Raw genomic sequence first — 21,978 nt, 5'->3', positions numbered from 1 at the left:
TGCGGCACCAAGAAATAATTATATCTTTTCTTCGTGAACATTCATGTCGTCTTCGTCGTCGTCGACGACGGCGAAGGTGGAAACGGTGGTAGCGTTCGTGCTGTCCTCGTTCGCGAAGGGAAATGATAGAAAAACCACTGTACAAAGCGGGCATAAGAAACCAGCACAGCGCAAAATAAAATAAGAGCGCATGGACGAAAAAATTGTACCCCGCGCGGCGCCCAAAAAAGTGAACCAACCCCGGGAGAAATGTCCGCGTCGCAACTTACCCGCATTGTATCCGGAACAATAAAAAACCGAATATGAATAGATGCCGCGCACGAAGCACGAAACGCAGCCAACATAAAGAAGAATGGAATATATTTTGAAGAATGGCATGAAGCAATAAGGACATCTAAAATAAAATTTAATTAAACGCAAATACATGCTATTCTTCAGTGTTATAATGACTAATTATATTCAGATTACTTTATCTTTAATTTTTTGCAAAATTGTAACTTTTGCACGTTTCAAATTTGTCGAATCAGCGTTCCGTAAATATTTGCGACACATATAATTCAGTTTATGCCTTCATGCCACAACGTACGCGTCATAAAGGAAAATATCTATCTATAAATGTTGATTGGATTGTTCGCTCCAGAGGGTAGACACATGTATAGGTCAAACGCAACATAACAAAACTCATAGATTATTATAGTCAGTCGTGAAATATTTTATTTAGTCGCGCTGCAGTCGTCCGTCGTTCATCGTCCTGTTCGGGCGATAAAACCGGCACAAATATTAAGGGGGAAGCAGTGAGGATTCAAGAGCCGAGGCGATGAATGTCACAGTTTTCTTTCAATGTCCGAGATGTTTGATATCCGTTGCCGTGCTGGCGTTTCGCGTAAGTAGTGCTTGTCTTTTTGTTGCATCACAAGATAGCCGAACAAAATTGAGGGAAACGAAAAAAATAAAAGTGGCAATTGTGCTGGGCTTTCAGGGAAGGCTGGAAAATCTATTGAGGATTACTACTGAGAAAGTGATAATAAAATGCAACAACCATTTATTTTGGATTTAAAAAAAACTTTGATTTCTTCTTGTATTAAACAATTTGTGTTAGTTTTGGTCATTTCTGCACTTGAATATTTTTCAAAGTGCACTGCACATTTAACAAGGATGCACACATGATGATACCCTGATAATGGTATCCAATCTGAACAGGTCGGACGCCCTGCTGGGCACAACGGGGTGTCGCGACCCGCGCGCAAGATGCCCCAAACGCCTGCCTTGCACACTCGTCCACCACGCGCGCGCAACTAATTATAACGCTCATTACCGAAGTTTATTAATCAACGTGCGTGTGCGACCGCGCCTCCACGCGCGCATTCCACCATCCAGTAAGTTCCTCACCGAGGTTCATAATGAGTTTCGAGCATCCATCTATGAGTTGGTACTAATCGAAAACATGTCGTATTCGTATATAGTTAGATGCTTGTACGGACATTTTTTAATGTTTTAACTACTTTGTTATAATCTTTAAAAAGGTATTTATAACTACTTTAGAGTTTATTCACTTTTTCTCATGTGTCTGAGGCTTGAATGAATTCGCAACATCGAAAAGCAATTCGTAAATTATAGCCCCCGAAGGCATTCCAGCATTATTCTCATTTCGTGGTCGAAACGTTTAGATTTCGGTAACGTACCGCAGTTTAATAGTCTTCCAACCATGTGAGACCGGCTGCGATTTGGGAGAACGCGCCGAAATCGAAAATTTGCACACGAAATTACAACACGAGTCAGAGAGGTGCTCACACAACGCATGTCCGAAGCAGTCGTTAATCGCTTTGCTATGCGGCAGGAATTCTCGCCCTTTTCTGATGGATCCAAATTGTTTGTGTCTTTCGGCTATATATGCGCGATATCTTAACGATTTGGATCCGATGCTACGGCGTGATTTATTTTCCTTTTATTTTTTCATAAACACGCAAGAAAATTGCCCTAAAACGAGAAAAAATAGAAATTCAGCGCCAACACTCGGCACCCCAACGTGCAAACATTTTTTCTCACTTTGTTTTATGTTTGTCTATGCTCTGCATACAGGAGATTTCGGAAATTTGCTATTAGAGCTTTCGGTTGCTTATCGCAGCGCAAGTTTCCTGCAAGCCAGCGTGCAGTGGATGAACGCGAGGGGCTCTTTATGTTTTTTTACGATATATCATAATACGTTTCTTCCACAATGCGAATGCAATATTGTTTTTATGGGGAACTCTAAATGTTCGACGCGGGCTCCTGCACGCGTTCCTCGGCTAGTCTTGCGATTACGCATTTCTTTCACCTCTCACGCCCCCACCCGCAACGGAGGAAAGCTATTTATTTTTATGTGCGCTGAGTGTTATCACTGATAGGCTGACTATTCGACTCGTCATGATTTTTACGTGCGTGTCACGCTCAATTCTATCTAGAACTATAATTTCATGTTATGACATTGGATTTAATACTGAGAAGTATGAGTAAAGTTACAGTTAAATCATAGTATTAACAATGTATATAGATAAGCAATTTTAACTTCAAAGAAAATAAAAAAGAGACACAAAAAACAATGCATTGTTTGAGTTCTGTGTTGTTGTTTCCCACTCGCAATTTTCTCTTTTCGCGTTCTGACCGCCGTGCTGCAATCGGCCCGAAATGCATTTATGCATCATAACCGGGCATTACCTGAGCGAGTGCCCGATTGGTTGCAACACGACAATCATCGCCGACGTCGAACGGTGGGAGCCACTCCCTGGGCGCAATTTTCGCAGTCGGACATACAAAAATTACACGCGCGCGCACATACACACACAGGTGCAAATAGTCGTCGAAGCGGCCCACACCTGACCAGCCGACCACTTATGTTTTCATGAACATTACCTCTGGACGCATACATGCGAACAGAAACGCGCGTAGAGAAAGAAGTAAACAGGTTCGACATTGCTTCAACTGCACACAACTCGCGATATGAAGTCAGACGTTGGAAGTTGGAAGTTGGAAGTTAAAACACTTGCGACTGCCATTCGCGAAACGACCCCAAGAAACGTGCCTCGCGAAAGAAGCAAAAAAAGAGGACTGGACAACCGTTGGTTGCATTACGTTTGCGCCTTAGTTGCATGGCCGCCGACTCCGGTCATTACGAACATGGTGCACGACGCAATTATTCATGCACCCTTCGAACCCTCCAGAGAATGTTTTTGTAATGGCTCACCCATAGGCGCATGTAAACCATGTAGAATACATAAAAATGGTCACCTACGTTGTGGTTATATGTACTTACCTGTGTAGATGTGACTATTATGTGGAGTGTGGCATTACCATTAACGTTTTCATTATATTTATGTCATACGTACACGTCTAGGTATATATTGCGGTAAGCGACGTCCCGCAAATTACGGTTATTGATAGGTTTTTCCTCTTATTACTTTTTCATTAGTGGACATAAAGTAAAAAACGACGAAATAAAGTAAACACAACAATCATTTACATCCTGTAATATTTATATTTTCATTATATTATATATACTTACCTTTATATTAATTATAATTTCAGTTCTGGTTCAAAAAAGACTTCGACGAGAAAGAAGAGCTCGAACATTATTACAACAAAAAATGGACATAGAAAACAAACGTCGTATGCAACTAGAAGAAGCTTTGATGAATTCTGGTCACAATGATCAGCTACGTCTTATCACAGGTATTTATTATATTTGCAATGATTAAGTTATTATTTGTAAATGAGAAGAAAAATGAGCGCGCGTGACGCGTGCATGAATCTTTTATGATATTTCTATTTATAATTACGTTCATGATAAGTGTGAGAACGTGAGAGTACGCTGACTGCACTTAATTCTGACATGTTGAGCCGTTTGACAACGAAATAAATAAATGCTATGTGTGTTTAATTTTGTTCGGCGCTGGCTTTAACCATCTTTAACTACATATTGACACTTTTGATTGAGTGGAATAATTTGTTAAAATGTTATTTTACCTTCGGACACACCTTCAACACGTTTGCCTACAATTAAACATTACATATCATTTGATAGATTGATGTTATTCAATTTAGTTTAAATTTTTTGATTACTAATCAAACAAAATTCATTTCAACCCACAAGTCAAGTTGTAAAATTAATTAGAAACCTAATCCATCCTTAGTAAACATCTTTCTCTTTGCCGAATGCTAAATTAGTTTGGATTCCTTATGAATTCCCATCGGCTTGAAACACAAATACAAATGAACCCGAAAAGACGCTCAGGACCGACGGAGGGTAATCAATAATAATACATCATACACGGTAACGTCGTGTTACAACCGAAAACGTAGTTTCCAACATATCTAGTTGAAAACAATTCGAATGCTTGCTATAAACGTGTAAACTCAACGTTTTCATGCAGATGTGAATGTTTGTGTGTGTATGTGTGTGAGTGTTCGCAGGACTAATGGGTGCGTTGATGGAAAGGCGAAACGTCTTGTAATAAGTTAAAATCAATCCCGGGGTCGAGTTGATGCCCCGCGGGGGGCAGAGCAATGCCGCCTTCGCTCTCTCCTTCGGCTTGTTTGTATGTTTGTACTCGCGTCTGACTGTTTGACTGTTTTCCGCGTGTGTGCGAGAGTGTAAATGCGTGGATGGAACCTATTAGAATGGGGTGTGGGTGGTGTTCATGTCGAGCACTCCTAATATAATTGTTACGTTTGCTTTGTGCGCACACCCCTCACGCGTTCGAGTTACGTTTCCATTCGGTGCTTATGATTGACACCGTCATAAACAGACGTCGACGAAGAATCAAATTAGGGCGACTGTTGCGCCACTCTTCAAAGATTTGATGACAACATGAAACATTTCGGAATTTGTCTTGCAATTAACTCCAGAGTGCATTAAGTTAGAGTAATTGATTTTGTATTCATAATCAATTTAAAAACAGGTGTTTTTTTTTTAGTGGTTTTCAGTTGTAAATTTAAAAGTTGAGGTATTTTTCATTTGTTTGACTCGCACTTAATGGCGGTTGAGTTTTCAATTAATTATGTCAGGTAGGCATCATTTCTTTCTTGGGTTTCATTCATTTTAGAAATGGAAATGTCTATTACTATTAGTCTTGGGGTCGCTTCATATTTCGTTACCTAGTTAATTGTTTGAAGCGTTACGAAACTTCAGAACGTTTCTGGGATTGGGGGTCTAATCGGACATGGGTTAAAACACATTTACGATGATGAAATGTGATGAAATACCGGAATGAAACGAAACGAATGAAGAATCTTATCGGAGTTAGTCCATCTGACTGCACTAATCGAAAAATATAGCACCTAAGTAATTTTTTTTCTTTTCAGAAACTTTTGCGAATGAACTGGAGCAATTAAAGATATCCAACAATAACAATGTAGTGCACAGTCAACAGCGTGAACGCCCAGCATCGGCATCTGAACGCCAGCATTCTCGCGAAATCAGCGAGCATCGTCATCAGAACGAAATGCAACACCGATCGGCTGATAATTCGCCAACGAACTTCTCCACCTCTGGGCAACAGCCTCAACACCAGCGGCCGGAACAGCAGCCGAGAGAACGTGAACAAAGAGACTCGCGCGAACAGCTCAACTCCGGCAGCGGCGCCGGTGGCGGCGGCGACGCTAAGGGATGGGGTTACTCGGGAATAGATCTTATCAACTCCGGCGCCGCATTCTGGCAAAACTATTCTGGTAAGTGTGCGCACATACGAGCCCGGAGATTTATTATGCATTTTAAAGTTCCCAGTTGATCATCCAGTCACGTACGGTCCGCACCGGCTTACGGCCGTTGTACCTTTATAATCTTTGTACAAGTGTTACAACGTCTTAGGACCCAGGATCAGAATGTAGAATCGGCTTGTAAGATCCCAAAAGGAAAACTTAACTTAACACGAGCGTAGTTTGATATCCGTCCTTCGCATTTCGTCGTAATTATATTTTACTAAGTCATGTGTTTGCCGGCGTTGTTGTTTCGTGGCGCGTGCGAAGATGTCGGAATATCCAACATATGAAATGGCGTCGCGTCGTTGTATGTGGTCGAGCCGAGAGAAGGTCGTAAGTCAGCCGTGCCCAAGAAAGCGACGCGACGATATTATTTTCCCCCGTAAATATTATGTAAGCAACGGAACTCCAGGGAAATTACCGAAGAGTCGTTGTTACGGTTGTAATGTAATACATATCTAATACGCCAGACGTAGCATACAAAATGTCCACAAATTATATGTAATATGAAATTATTGGAAAAGATATCAAGCAGGCAAAATAGAATGAGTTGAAATTTATGTGATAGGATTGGTTTTTTACCACTGCAGACAAAAAATCGTTTTTGTTCACCTGTCTTCATCGGCGATGTAATTCTGATGACTTTACGAAATCGTATCCGTAGAAACCTTCGTTGACTCGATACGAATCGATCGGGCCGTCTCTTCCCTTTGAACTGCTTCCATTGGCCACATTGTTGAGCGATCGCTTCATATACCGTTGCATTGTTGAAATAAATTAAAGATTTTTTCCGTTGCCAGCGACGCATTGAACTACTGTATATGTATTCAGCGGCAAACGGCAGCAACTCGTCGATGGGCTGCCAACAATGCGATCCATTTCGAAATGATTATATTCATCATTGTGAGTATTTAAAAGCAATCAACTTGTTAAACGCTCGTTTAATTCCACAATGGGACGCGCAACCGATTCATTTCTTGCGTTTCGTTTCGATCGAGCGAAAAACGAAAACGATTCGAAGACGGCGTGTAACAAAACGCATAAGTAGCTGATCAAGGTGTTGCCGGGAGTCGCGAACGGTAGCCGTTTGCCGTCGACGCCGAACAATGACGTGTGTGGACCGCAAAGAACGCAGTAGGCGCGTCGAGCACAAAACATTTCGTCATGAAAGGATTCAATTTACAAGCGGGCACGAAGTGATCATCAGCCAACGGGACGAATGTTGATCTTGTACAATTGGAAACGCAAGTTCCTTGAAAACAGCGTCAGCGCGCGCGTCGATGCAATTATTGTTGTTATTGTAATATGGCGGACCATCTACACCTTCTTTCTACTACTTGACTAACATATAAATAAATCACTTGCAGTTGGAATGTACATTCATTTGCAAGAATCATAAAAGATTGGCTTTAATTAGAAATTAATCAAAACTTTAGATAGTAATAGATTTTGAACACAATTTGTACGAAAACTGACCACAAATTTCAATTTAAGAAGACCTTCCCCGCCGGACCTAGTGGATATTCGGTCGGAATCAGTAATAATATTCCGTGGCCTTCTGAATACGATTAAGAAACTTCGACAATAGATTTTGGCCGGGAAGCCTACACAATTACCAAATTACATATCCCCGAAACGCCCTCGAGGTTGCTCGTTTCCTTTACGATCCCAGTTTGCACCATGTAGCTTCTTCGGGCACTTTGTGCGCGAACCACCGTCGTTTCCAATCCATTCATCTATCTATCCATATCCATCCAATCTGGGTATACGTATATCGTCTTATTAGATTATTAGCAAAACGGAGTTAATATTCTGAAGACAATCAGGCTCGGACTCTGAACGACGACGTTCGCTTACATGCGGCACGTAATAAGCCGATGATGGGTGCGAGATCAATTAGTCGCAGTGAGTCTTTAGACCTAGTATGTATGTATATATTTCTCGCCGACGAGGATGACCCTATTGCCGTAGCAAGAAGTCTTACCAGTCGAGCAGGAATGCGCTTCTTCGTCTCGCTGATGAATATAAACTTCGTTAAACTATGATCAATTCCGGAACCGATCAATCCTAATATAGTTAGGTGTAAGCGTCAGCAGCGTGGGCCAAAGGGGTTGGCGGGTTTAAGAAGGGGGTGAACAAACGAGTCGGCTAGCGGGCGTCCATTAGAGGGTCTTCCTTCCTTCCGGACATGCGGAGGTCCGCTGCGTCTTACCTCACAGTTCCGGAACTATGGGCAACTGAAAGGGGTCTTTAGTTTCCATCTTCCAACAGGCGCATATCTCGAACATTGTATAGTTATGCATTATTTGTGTCCTCGCATATGTAGCGTTGCGTTCAACAGGGATTGCGCACGGGAGCTGGGAATAATTCAACACCAACTTGCCACTTTAAGCCGTAATGAATAGGTAATTAGTTGATATTGTGTGCATTGGCGGAGCACACATGTAGCTTTGTAGCCAGTTGCTTCCTTGGACACACGCGCATCGCCCACGGCAGATCTTCAACTAATTAATCAATGATCTAAATTGGCTCACCCAAAGAATCTGGGGAATCTTCGTTGGCTCATTAAAATCAATTTAATGTGTCTGCCTGTTTAATACAGACCACCCTCATCCACAATATGAGGGTTGCGTTGTTGCGTAACTGTAAGTTGGGGCCACCTTCAAGGCGGTGTAAGTTTTGGGGTGGTTTGCTAGGATTTCGCAGAATTAACTCTAATTACAAGAGATCGGGTCCTAACTTGTACGAAACTATAGACAAACTATGTAGTTAAACTTATACCTGAAGATGGACCTATTTATCTAACTTTGCGGACGGGCCGCGAGCGTGTGTAACCAGAACCTGCGCGGCGCGGAATGGCGCGCATCCAATCTACTCATACCACGCGTGCCCAATGTTACCCAAACGCCATTACGCCACGAATGTGTTTACACGTGGATAGATGGATGGATATGTTTGGTTCGCAACGTACCTAAGTTATTTGCGGATGACGCTTACGTGAGTCCGGAATAGATGAAGATGCCCAGCGCACAAAGTACTTTGTTTAACATATATTATATCGATGTATGCCTGGCGCGCGCATACTGAGTGCGTGTAATACAACTTCGGAGTTTCTAAATGAGTTATAGTTGAACCAATCGGCCGGGACGGCCACGAAGCAACAACAAGAAGTTCGTGGACCGGCAAGACGTAAACAATAGCCTAATGGTTTTGATTGTTTCAAACTAAACATTAAGTTTACACTCTTGTAAATTAAAATTCATATTATTGCAATTTTACAGTTAAGGGTTAAATATTACGGGAACTGGGAGATTAAATTTTACTATTGGCGAGTGTTCATTCATTCATTCATTTGGTGAGGTTCGTAATCGGCAGACAGACGAACGAACCGCTTAGCACGGAGAGTTAATCTACTCCCGCAGAAATGCCATTATCTGAAATGCGAATGCGGCACAAGGGCGGTTGGGGGGTGGTAGGGACGCCGACGAGAAAGGACCCGGCAGTTCGGCAGCCCGCCGGCTATTTAACACGATGTTATCTTTGCTGTTTGCAATTTCTCGGCTCGTTATGCCCGTGTCACTTAAACGCTCTCGCACCGCAGCGCGCCATATGAATCGCGCATTTCGCATTTCGTACTAGATTCGGTTTATACCTACGCAAATACACATTAGACACCCAGGATATTAGACCGAAACTGAAGCAAAGCCGCAGATGGGTGAGAGTGAAAAGGGAAACGACCTACGACCAGATTATGAACGTAGCGTTGTGTTGTCCTTCGGCTGCGGGCCTCGCCAGATTCCATTTCCATTTGGATTTGAATAACCAAATAAACCGTTTTCGTGTGTTTCGCCAACGAGCATTTTCGTTTAAGGAAACAGATTAGAATTAGGTATTATGCGGTGTGTAATCCTTGTCCAACGCGCATCATACGAGAACAGAGTGCATATAAAAAGAATTCAATTATGTTGTGTTTTGTCAAGCACACGAAATGAATAGCCTGATGCGTACGTTAAACAAACGCTGAGTAATGTTAATTTATTCTAATAATTCATGGTACTTAGTAAAGACAATAGTCAATTGTAATATAAGTTTTAAGTCATGCAAAAAAATGCAGTGTGTATAATAAAATATTTGAAAAAGCAATATTCAAAGATGATACAGAAAATGGTTGATAAAAGAAATTAAGTAAGCACGAGACAAAAGCAAAATCATTGTTTTTCGGATTATCTAAGAATTAGACGAAGCGTGAAATTGAATCTTGAATTTAAAGATCAACGAGACATAACGAAAACCTCAATGACGGCGACACGTGCGCAATATTATAGTTTATTACTTTATCAAGACATTTCTTTTAGAATAAAACATAATTTTTAACACACTAGTTTATAGACGAAGATTTAAATATAAAACGTTGCAATAAGCGGTGAGTACGCGAATGTATTTATTGTACATATTTACCTGCTGTCTGTATGTGTGTGTTTTAGCAAGCAAAACATTACAAAAATAGAGGCAAAGTAAAACGTAAACATATATTGAATTTGTTCATATTTTGTTCACTGTATTGCCATCTATGGGATATTTTGGTACTAATTGTATTTATAACTATTTTATTTGATATTATTAAAACGAAAATTTTGTTTCTTTATCAATTGATTTCTTTTACAACAATACATAACCCTAAACTATATTTTCTTGTTTGTTGGTAGTACAATTTTACTTCTATTTAGTTTTCTAAATTTAAAATCTCACCCTAACTCTCAACGCGAAGTGTAGTCATGGAAAACTCAATCTGTGATTTCACACAACGACAATAATAATATTTAAATCGCGTATTGCCGGCGGGCTCCTTTGCCATAAACGGAGGGTGACAACCGACTGTGTCGGAAAATGATTACGAAAATGCATTTGAACGTGATGGCTTTTAAATACAACGAAAAGACAAAACTATGAATAATTTTATTTATACGTTATAATAAAGTTTATGTTTTTGATTGTTTCAGAATCGTTGGCTCAAGAATTAGAACTCGAAAGAAAATCACGTCAACAGCAGGTCGACAGAGATGTAAAATCGCCACTTCAGGAACGTTCCGGCTATTATAAAAATTCGGTCCTCTTCACGAGCACATAAAGCCGAATACGCTTCGTTGAAACTCATGGGAAAGATTTGCGTTCACGAGCGTGCATGTAAAATAAAGCGCTCTTTAAGCTCGATGCGAGCACGTTAGGTATGTAAATATTTACCAAAAATTTTCTTGCATTTGTAAATTGCGAAAGCACACACATACAACATGTTTGAACATGAAGATCATGCAAATTGAGTAAAAGAAATTGTGGTTGTAGTAAAACATTAATATAAAATATAACACTTTGATTAATCAATATAAAATATAAATTATTTAAGATTAATAGATAAGATAGCACTAAACGTTCGTGTACATAATATCAATATTCAATTAATGTAAGGAATCATTAATTTTTTACTTTTGCTTGCTTTTTGATGCGTTTATTGATAAGACTGATTACGTTATTAGATTTTAATGTTTAAAGCCAGTTTTGACTTAAATTTTGACAATTCGTTAAACTTCTAACTATCTATCTGCATAAATTATTATTATTAATGATCTTCAGAATGTTTTTCTATTTTTTTCTTCTTGCTTGACTAATTACTTAGTTTTCATTAACATATTTACATTTCTATGTTCTAACAACAAGAATTGTGTGAAATTATTACAAGAAAGTGTACATATACATAATTATATTTTCGTTGATTGCTTGTCGAGTTATTAATTGATTTAGACAAAAAAAAAACACTAAAAACATGTTAAAAGTATACGCCTTCTTGACAATCATGTGTCAAAACTAATCAGTCATCGGAAAATTACAAACAATTTAAAACATTTAGCAAAAATGATTTATTTTTACTTTCATTGCTCATTTGTATTAAGGTCATTCACATAATTTTTAAGTCTAATATAAGATAGTTAAGACAAGCTGTAACTGCAAAATGTGTGCAATATTAGCGTGTAAATTATCCATATTCTTACGATTAATATGCATTAAAATAATTGATTAGGATTTATATAAAGTGTTTTTAATAGGTCCTTTTTGGAAACACTTTGTATAATATTTTATATAACCCATTAAATAATAATTTTCATTGATGAATACATTGAACATGTACCTACACCTTGTTAATAAAAATAAAATTGCTCCTTGTAACATTGTACTTGTATTGATTAGCGCGTTATTAGTGAACGAATATATTAATAACGATGCGAAACTTGTGAATAAATTGAAACAGTTAAACACGCTCACACCATTAATAATAAAAATAAACAAAGAGTAAATAGTGCTCACGGCTTCGTACGTATTGTGTCTTCTTTCGTTTTTGCCAGTGTGAGTGTGAATAATAAGAACACAAAAATAATAAATTTTACAAGAAGTGCGTAAGACTTTTAGTAATTAACTATTGATTGATTATTTCGATTATTTGCTTGAAATCGTGTGTAAGTACATGTAATGTGTATGCGTGTAACCAAAATATCATTAGTATTTGATGAATTGCGATTAATAATAAATAATCGATAATTAATCAAGTGAGTACTTTGTAATTTTTATCATACCACTTTATAGACGAATATTGTGAAACGTTGCAATGTGCGGTGAATGTGCGAATGTTATTTATTGTACATATTTATCTATTGTGTGTGTGTGTGCCTTTTAGCAAGCAAAACATAACAAAAATAAAGATAAAGTAAAACGTAAACAAACCATGCATTTATTCATATTTTGGGCATGCTACTGCCACCTTTGGAAACTTTTGGGTACTACTTTAATTTTTTACTTTTTTATTTCATGATAATTCGTTTTCGAGTTTTTTAAAGTACTTCTATTACAGACGCTAACTACGTATTAACTTTTTGGTTCTTTAGGGAGTAAAAACGACTAGATTACGGAAGATTGGAACTGTTATTAATGCAAATCATCTCATCAACGACTTAACTCGCTAGTCATTCGATAGTCATTGCTTTCTCCACCCACCCGTTCGGAGTTTGCTCCTGATTCCAGCTTTCCACTTTAATCGTCGTAAAAATTGATGACGTGTGAAGAAAGCCTAAGGAGGCGGTGAAGGACGACGCCAATTTTTTCTCCCGCTTCAGTACGGTTTTATTTTTCAAATCTAGTAGTAGAGTAGAAAAACTAAACCAAATAAAATATGCAAAAATTTGTGTTTTTTTTTAACGCTCGCTTTACTTCATTCGGTTTAAGCTGCGACTAGAGACGTCTAGTCCTCTTCCCGTCGGCGTGAGCGTTTGCGTTGACGGCCCCGACGTAACCTGAATGATAAAGGTCTGGTGACTGGCTGACTCTGGCCGGGCATCTATCCGATCGCTCGGGATTCACAATTCCGAAGACAATATCGCGCACGACTGGCTATGAAATGCTGGCGGCAGGTCGAGCGTGCACACGTTACTCGCATTGCGCGCCTGGGAGGGAAGAGGGTTGTCTGCATTGATATGCAAGGGCGGTGGTGACGGTGGGCGCGCAGAAAGGTGACGAAGGACGCATTTCTAATGGCGGAGTTAGGTGACAACCTGACGCTGTTAGGACCATCCGAATATATGATAGATAGCTGATATTAAAATAGAAGTTATTTAAAATTAAACAAATGATAATTTTGTTATACTTTTGAAATCTGTGCGCATCTGTAGGTAACTAACTTGTTGGATGTGTTAATGTCGATATTGCAAACGCATCATCCTATGATGAACGCACGCTTATCAACGTGGGTGTCGACCGTTTCACGCCGTTACGCCACAAGGATTTCTATGTGGAAGGATGAGAACTGAAACCATCGAACACGGGGTGTTTGCCTGGGTGTATATGTGTGTGAGTTAGGGGTCGTTTGACCGTTTGAGGTGGCGTTTGAATGGTCATTGGTCATTTGTATGCAGATTAGACCCGACAGCCAAATGTTAGAAATGAAACATCTAAATATTGACTTTAAAAGTTCAAATGTGCAAGGATTTATCAAATTTTAATTACCCTGAAAGATAACAGTGTCATAAAACATGTACGTCATAAAATTCTCAATTAAATTAAAATATTTCCTGCTTACAAAGTTTTGGCCGCACAAAAGAAGAACATTACACCGATTACACAATGGAAGGACGCATTTATATTCATGCTATGATTAAAATTACGTTTTCGCAGTTTGATTTACTACTGGACTTAAACCATCTGCCTTCTTCGTTATTTCCTCTTCCTCGTATTCTTACACAATTCTTATGTTGGCGGCTGGTGTGGTGGCGCATTCATTCCTTTTATATGCGAGTAATATGCATACCGCATTCATGTTAATTTTGATATATTTCCGATACGTTTCGTTTCCGAGCGGGACCTGCGAAGAAAAGGGTCGCGCGCAAACAAAAGCTGTGCCGTCAAAGGAAAGCCACATGCAAACTACTATCGCTGCTAAACGATTGCGAGAGTCAGAGTTGGAGTCGAGGAGGGTTAATAATCGCTCTCTTCCGGCGCGGAAAAATCATGAATATGTTTCATTTTTATTGGCCATTTATATCCAAATTTATACATCAGGAATTAGATTGCACTCAGGGACTCAACCACCGAGCAAAATGCAAACGCAAAAATGCCAATGGGTATTCATTTGCAGAGACGAATAGGGGAGTGAAAAACAAGATACAAAAAAAATGCGGAGTTCAAAGGGCATGCGACAATAGGAGACAGTTAAGGACGAGAAGGAGAACACAAGTCGAAAAGCGATTTGCAAGAGCTTAACGTAGGCGTAGAGACTTAGGATCTTTGAAAACACGAGTGCCAGAAGGTGTACATTAGATTTTTCTTCTTACATTGAGTTTTTATAATGGTCATATTTACACAGGGTGTTAAAATAAAATCTTCAGAAATTAAAATTACCATAAAAAACATTTTCAATATAGCAAAAAAATAATACAAATTAAATAGTAGGTGTTTTGATATGCACAATCAAAACTTTTTTTAAATATTTAGTGTATGTGCATTTACAATTGAATGTATTTGAAACATCCTTTTCACTTCCCTTTCTTTCACGGTTTTCGTTTCGTTTCCGATATGAATTTCACTGCTATAATATTTGCATTTTAATAGTTTTCTTCGAATGGGAGCACGTTTCGTCGGGGCGTTTTTGCCGAAAGCTAAAAGCAAGCTTCGCAAACGAAAAGCCAATTTGGATCCCGCTTTGTCAGGGTCACAAGCTCCTCGGTCTCTTGCGCACACTTGTTTTACGTTTCACGAATCGAACTGTAACCACCGCCATTAGTATTCAAAATTTTGAACGTTTAAAATACTATGGGGATGATATTACAACGTGACTGTGAATGTCAAATGTTGATAATCCTATATTCAAATATGGGTATATGATAAGTTGCATTTTAAATATGTTAGGTTACAAAAATATCGTTGGTATTTTTAACCAATTTTTTTTGGAATTTTGTGTAAATTCTTTCGTTTGATAAACAACAAACAAACAACAGTTTTTTTCATGCGTGAAACGCAAAGATATTTAATTTTCATTCATCCAACCACGCACATCGTTGTATTCTATATCAATAATCTTTTTATTGGAATTTCAATTTGAAAACATTTTCAGAAGTTTATTCGATCAATTCCGTTCCTTTCCTGCTTTCGTTCGAATACACACAGAATAACGAGCGACGAAAAGGAGCAGAAAACGAATTCATATTGTATCTTCGTCTCTGCATGACACAAACGCACTGCCACCGCTCTCGCTTTTGCGAGATGAAATATAAAAGCGACGCAACGAAAAGTTTTGCGATTCCAAAATTCGAACGGGAACATTTCGCCTCAAACGTTATTTGTATTCGCATTATGAACACACACACACACACACATATAGTAAAAACGAGCGAATAAAAGTATAAAGACAAGAGGGGAATGGATCGGAATGGAATGGATATCGAAAAATTCAACTTTCAGGAAGCCCGACTTTCCAGCTTCTTCCAACTTCTAAACGAGGATTCAATGGCGAGACGGCACATCAAATATTAAAAGATTAGCCGGTTGAAATTGTTTTGTATCCGCTCCACTCACGTTCTTCCCCCAGAACGCTGAAAACTTTTTCGATGTACTTTTTATGAATTTAATTAATGCCTTCATTATGTTTGGATTCTGTCAAACCTCAATTGAAAAATAGTAAAATAAAATAAGAATGAGCGAAAAAGGAAAATGAAAACACTTCATTCACAGCGACTAATTAGAATAAGTGTACCTATTGTATTATGAGTATGGTAATGAAAAGTAAATTATCAAATATTCATAAGTCAATTTTGCTCGTTTGCCCCGGTGTGCACCAACACTAGCGCTAAATTTTATGTATTTTCTGTGGCTTTATTATCGCAGTTGTTGATGGTTTTGCGCCTTTGTATTTGCCGTCACGAGGGTAGCGCCTGAACAGGGTTGAATTGGATTGGCGTCGCGATGCGAAATGTAGGACATTAGTTACGCATAAAGTTACACATTTATACGCTAACGCTCACATACCAATTCTCAGCCCACACAAACATACGCACACCAGCTTGGATATTACGTAAAACGCAAAACTGTGGGATGCTAGTTAACATTATGGTAAATAAACTTTCCTCGCTGATATTCAAATGCGAATGCTAATAAAACATCGGCGCGCAAGATACACTATTGTTGAACGCCAAGCTGAATGCATCGCTCATGCGGAGTGAATTATTCAAATTTCGCGCAAGCCGATGTTTAATAATAATAATAATGGATGTTTTCATGACACATTAAAGCAATGCTCATAAAACCACAAGGCTCGTATGCTGAAATTTTGTTTTATCTCTAAACATACAGCGTAATAGTAAAGTGGAAACACTTGGTATAAGATACATGCTTGAATGACAAATATCTCAATGAGACAAATTAACATTTCAGTTGTATGATTCAATTAGGTGCACATTAATTTACATTCCTATTGTTTGTTGTTTTTAGTCACTTGTATTGTAATTAATGTGATGATTATTGGTTATTAATGTTAATTTGCATGATTATTCTCTAGTGTAATTAAGACAAATTGGTCAAATGTATTTTGCAATTATTGTTATAATTTTAATTGTTATACGTGGTTTATTTCGAAATGTCTGAGATCAAAGAACTGCCTCTTTTGAAATGGTTTTCCACTTTATCGTCACTCTGAGTCCAGAAATACATAAAATTCGCCATAATGTAAAACTGCATCCGAGTGGTGGTGGAGGCGTTGTTGGTGGATAAGCAAAGGCGGCGGTTTTCCTCCACGCTGCAGGAAAGAAAAATCAGTGACGCCTTTGAGAGCGTCATCAGCATGTCGTGTGCATGACGAACGGCGCGCTACACATAAGTAGCGTCGAGGTGTTAAAGGGTTATAAAAATCAAAGGAAATATTAAAGTCTGGCGGCTGGCGCCAAACAACCTCGTAATGCCTCACTATACTGAGGATAATACACATTCAGCACGTACTAGCATTGCTTCTGCAGTGTGCACTTCCCTTTGCAAAGGAGGTGCAACTTGTGATGATGACACTATAAACAACGCTATTTATTCATGTATGAATATATAATATATATATATACATAAAAATAAATACAGTCAATGTAAATATATGATTTATAATGTTGTAATTAAAAAATAATAGAGAACATGTAATTTGATGATGACATTTTGAGATGAGAAAAATTCGATTGTGCAAACAAATTAAACGCTTTTTAATTATTTATCGATTGCACCGTGTTGCGATAAATTATGAGTGAAATCTGAATGCACTCGTGGGCGATTTTCATTAGTTATTGATGACTTTTCCCAAACGATTGCACATAGTTTATGATTGTTATTATAAATTAATTATTGGTGTTTTGTTGAATCATTGCTTGATTAGAAGGAAAATACAGATTGAAAATGCCAAATTGCAAGCTGGAATTAATTGAAAATTCCCAATTACGGGCAAATCAACTATAATATTACACAGTAAATATCAGTTTAGAATTTTTCATAGAAATATAATATGTTCAATCATTCAAAAGTATAAATATTTTTAAAATGTAAATGAAATACTAAGAAAACAAGTTGTCCAAAGTAAACAAGAATATGTAAACGGCGTAAACGATGGAAGTGAATTTGTGGAAGTGTCAACTGGTGACTGTGATGATGATGATGACGAGGACGACGGCCGAAGGCGCTAATCGACGCCGGCAGTCAAAGAAGATGAAGACACGCGACGCCTGTAGGCGTCTGTAATTAAACATAAATATTAAACATTCCCTTTAATCATAAAAATGTAAATTTGTAAGTGACAAATTTTAATCGAATTAAAGAGCACGAGGCTGACTAACATGACGGCTGCCGCAGTATCTGAGTGAGAAAAGTGAAAAGAGAAAAAAAAAAAAAGCAGTGCAAACACGCTCTTACATTCCACTTTCAGGATGGGTGACATAAATTAAAGCGCAAATAAAAGAAGGGAAAAAATTGAGTTTGTCAGATTCCCTGCGAAAAAAATTAGAATTGTGTCAACAATTAACTTCGTTTAATTTATTCAATTATTATTTCTTTTGATAATTAAAATTTACATTTGAAAAATATAAACATTTCCAAAAAATAGTTAATCACATTAACAAGAATTTACTTTTATTACCGCTAATTATACTCTAGCTAAAACAACGTGGCTTCCAGTTTCTGTAGAAAGTTTTATTTTTGTAGTTCACCAAGATTACCGATTAGCATGCACGGTAATTATGTTTTCCTATGTACAATTGCGTATTTCACTCGAGCAACATTTTCATGTGTGTTCTTACTTAGTATTAACTGTTTCTATGCTTAATGTACACTTTTTCATGATACTCTAATCGCTGAAATATCTCGTCGACGATTTTTAGTGCTTCATTATCCGGACGTGTCGATTTGCATTTTTTTGATTAATTTCCAGCCGGCACACAATCATTCCGTCCGGCGGCGAGTTGGACATTTCAAGGGGAGACTTTTCTCATTTAGCCGGCGGTTAAATAGAAACCACACGGTGTGCTTGGGTAATAATAGTTTGAAATGCAAGTTATTAGAAGCAGCCAGCAATAAAAAGAAACGTACACCACCGTGGTGCAAGTGGACATGGGTCACGGGTGGGTACTAAGTTATTCCGGCAGTGTTTAATTACTCAATGAACTTGAGGTTTTATTATATTTATAAGCGTTACAACATTAAAAACACCGAAAACTCGATAAAGCACTGAGTTAAGTTTGTGGTATATAATTATAGAGTTTAATATGTTGTTAAAAAGTGGAAATGTTAAGTTTAATTGTTACTCATTAAAGAAAATTTAAAACTATGATAAAAATGCTTTGCATGTAAAATTGATCTTGTAAGTACATATTTATATTAAAAAAGCAAGAATTGATTTAGATTCTCTTGTTTAAAACTTTTAAAACTCTTTCATGCTCCCGATACGAAATACTTTGGATATTTGATCAGAAGTCGAAGAATATCCAAGATGAAAGGCGAAATTTACTTTGCAACACATATTTTTAATTTCAATTTATTTGCACGCCGAGCTTGATTAAGAAACGGAAAACGGCGGTGCAAAACTCTCAGTTGGGAGTTGCGAAAGAAAAAGATCCAGTGCCGGTTTCAAAAGCGTTCTGGTGGCCTTTCGCTGCACCGACGCTGATAATGAATGCTAAAAGAAATATCTATTAAAACTTTTTGATACAATGGCGGACACAAAGGGCGCCCGCCATTGTACCGCCGCATCAATATTGGTACACATCACCTCAATTAAAATGTAATAAGAATCTCTTCTTCGTCTTCTGCTGGCGTTCTGCCGTCGCCCTGGTGAGTATAGAAAGAAGGTATAAAACTCATTAACACAGAACGGGGCACAAAAAGAGGGATGGTGGTGGCGCGCATTGAATGAATAAGAAGAAAGAGTGAAATTCTTCAACCGACAATCACCCCTCGTTCTCATCAACACTTTGAAATAAAGATGCAGCGCTGAATTCAATAGAACGTAAAACGTTAAATACACCACAAACCAAATTATAATTACAGCAGATTATGCTGCGAAGAAAAGGTTTCAATTTCAATTGAGACAATTGAGGTTATGACACAATATATCTCATCCGTCTATGTCGATAAAATGAAAACAGATAAACATCAAAAATATATTATCTACAGATACATGTAAACTGCAATCGCCAACTGATGAATGTGTATGCCTGGTGGCCACTGACCGCTTGCCGTTCGATTTCGATTCTCCCCTCGCGCGTGTGGCGGTCGCCCGCAATAAAGAAAAGAATCCACCTCTCGATTCGACGGTTGAATAGAAATGCGCAAGGATGAAGGATATGACCATTGGTCTCCCGCCGCCCGGACGCTATCTTGCCCAGAGACGATGTATCGCTCCCAAGCGGCACTCATTTTTCAATATCCTAAAATGTTCCGGGATGTGTTCAGGAAATCTATATGAAATTGAGCGTGCTCAAGCAGACCAGTCCCGATATGACGTATTGAAGATAAAGTCTTCACAAATTCATATATCAATTTTGGAAGTAGAACGTAGAAACTCCAGAATAGTGAATAAATACCTAAAGAATATCAAAATTTAATTTAATGTTAGAATGCTTTAAGTTTAAGTCCATATCGGAACCCTAAGAATTGCAAATTAATATCTTACGGTAATCTTAGGTCTCCCTTGTCTTAGCAGTTTCCTTCAATTTTAACCCTTCCTTCATGCATTCCTCGAGAACACATCATGTTGGGGTTTCATCCCATCCGCTCCGTTCAATGTTTATATGTGAGCACACGTTGATGTGTGTAATATTCCTCAAAATCTGTTCAGCTCTGGTGTTTGGGTCTATTTTCTTGCTTTTACTGCCGGTGCGGCCCGAAGTTTGTGGTCAACGTTAAGACGCTGCTCCGGAACCGGAGGATTAGAAGCCGACGGCATGGCGAGATTCACAAGACGCTCCCCAATTCCTTTCCGCTTCCTCACGGGGGTCCTTCTACTCCTTCCACTGCTTCCTCAACTATCCTAATGCGCGGCAATGCTCGGCGATTATTACAGCTTTGTATTACTAATCGATACATGTGCATTCGTTATTAGTCTGGCGAAAGCCGCACATAAATAACGGAAAGCTTGTGATTAATCTAAAGTTGCAACAACTACAATTACAAGTTGGTGAACCGATTAAAAATAAATAAAAGTGTTTGTATTGTACGTTTTGCGGCTGGTGGGTAAATAATCAAACGTTGAATTGAATCTATTAGTTTAATGCATTGTCCTCGAATTGTCGCACAATGGTGCTAATGCTTCGATCGAGCGTTGTTATCGAGTTTGCGATGTGTAACGAACGAAGCGAACGAACAACGCGTCCGCATTAGTTCCGCTCGCCCGGCTCGAGCCGCGCTTCCTTCCCGTCGACTTTACAACTTCACCATTTCTGCGTGCGCGCTGCCACAATTCAATTAAATGCGCGTCGGCGCTGGGACAATGCACAATGGCAATAATAAAACGCGTTCATTGACAAACTAAGCAAAAAATACCAAAAAGAGAAATTCTATGTTCCATTTTCAAGCACCAAACATAATCTAAAATTACATGATCCAAATAGAAATAGAAATAAATAAGGCATATAGAATTAGTATTTGAATCGAGGTAAGATGAGAAAATATATATTAAAAAATGTAGACCAACAAAAAACTCACGTTGACAGTGGGTGATGATGAATTGGAAACACGAGTACAACCAAGATTCGTGACGAAATTTAATGATGATGATGACAACTGCGCGACGCAAGCTAAGATTTTTTTATCTTATCGAAATTAACCCAAAGAAAAATACTTTGTATTGAATTGAATTGACTTAAACAATGAACTTATATCGAAATAAAAGAAGTAGAAACGTCTGGAAACAGAAGTAAAACAAATTGCATATTGTAACAAATAGAAATCGTAGAAGACGTCAGCCAGCCACAGGAAAAGAAGTGGAACCGATGACCGGAGAGGTGAAAAACGAGATGAAATAACGAAGCGACTAGAAATCGCTTCTTCGGAAGTTCTTCGGCGTGCGGTTGACGATCTGACGCGGAGGCGCTCGTGCGTTGCAAACCCGTGCGTCTTTTTCATTGTTTGCACGCGTGTGCGTAATTACGCCACACATTGAGCAAATAATCAATCAACGCGCTGCAAAAACAA

The 21,978-nt window shown here is 38.5% G+C and overlaps 1 protein-coding gene across 2 annotated transcripts in view; it reads left to right on the top strand.

Moving 5' to 3' along the window:
- The window catches only part of dac (dachshund family transcription factor), a 116,006-nt gene extending 103,503 nt beyond the window's left edge, over positions 1-12,503 (top strand). For both annotated transcript variants that reach the window (XM_065302581.1, XM_065302580.1), the window contains exons 9-11: positions 3,562-3,705; positions 5,338-5,703; positions 10,734-12,503. In XM_065302581.1, the coding sequence (XP_065158653.1) occupies positions 3,562-3,705; positions 5,338-5,703; positions 10,734-10,861 (638 nt within the window). In that variant the 3' untranslated portion in view covers positions 10,862-12,503. The remainder of the gene's footprint in view (positions 1-3,561; positions 3,706-5,337; positions 5,704-10,733) is intronic.
- The last annotated feature ends 9,475 nt before the right edge of the window (positions 12,504-21,978 follow it).

Source organism: Atheta coriaria, unplaced genomic scaffold, assembly GCF_025399875.1.
Source record: "Atheta coriaria isolate IRGN ID8LTWV9N9 unplaced genomic scaffold, Caltech_Dcor_3.1 hic_scaffold_5_pilon, whole genome shotgun sequence".
NCBI classification, from domain to species: domain Eukaryota; kingdom Metazoa; phylum Arthropoda; class Insecta; order Coleoptera; family Staphylinidae; genus Dalotia; species Dalotia coriaria.
The sequence above is the reverse complement of the archived record's forward strand: the minus strand, read 5'-3'. Positions and strand labels throughout refer to the sequence as shown.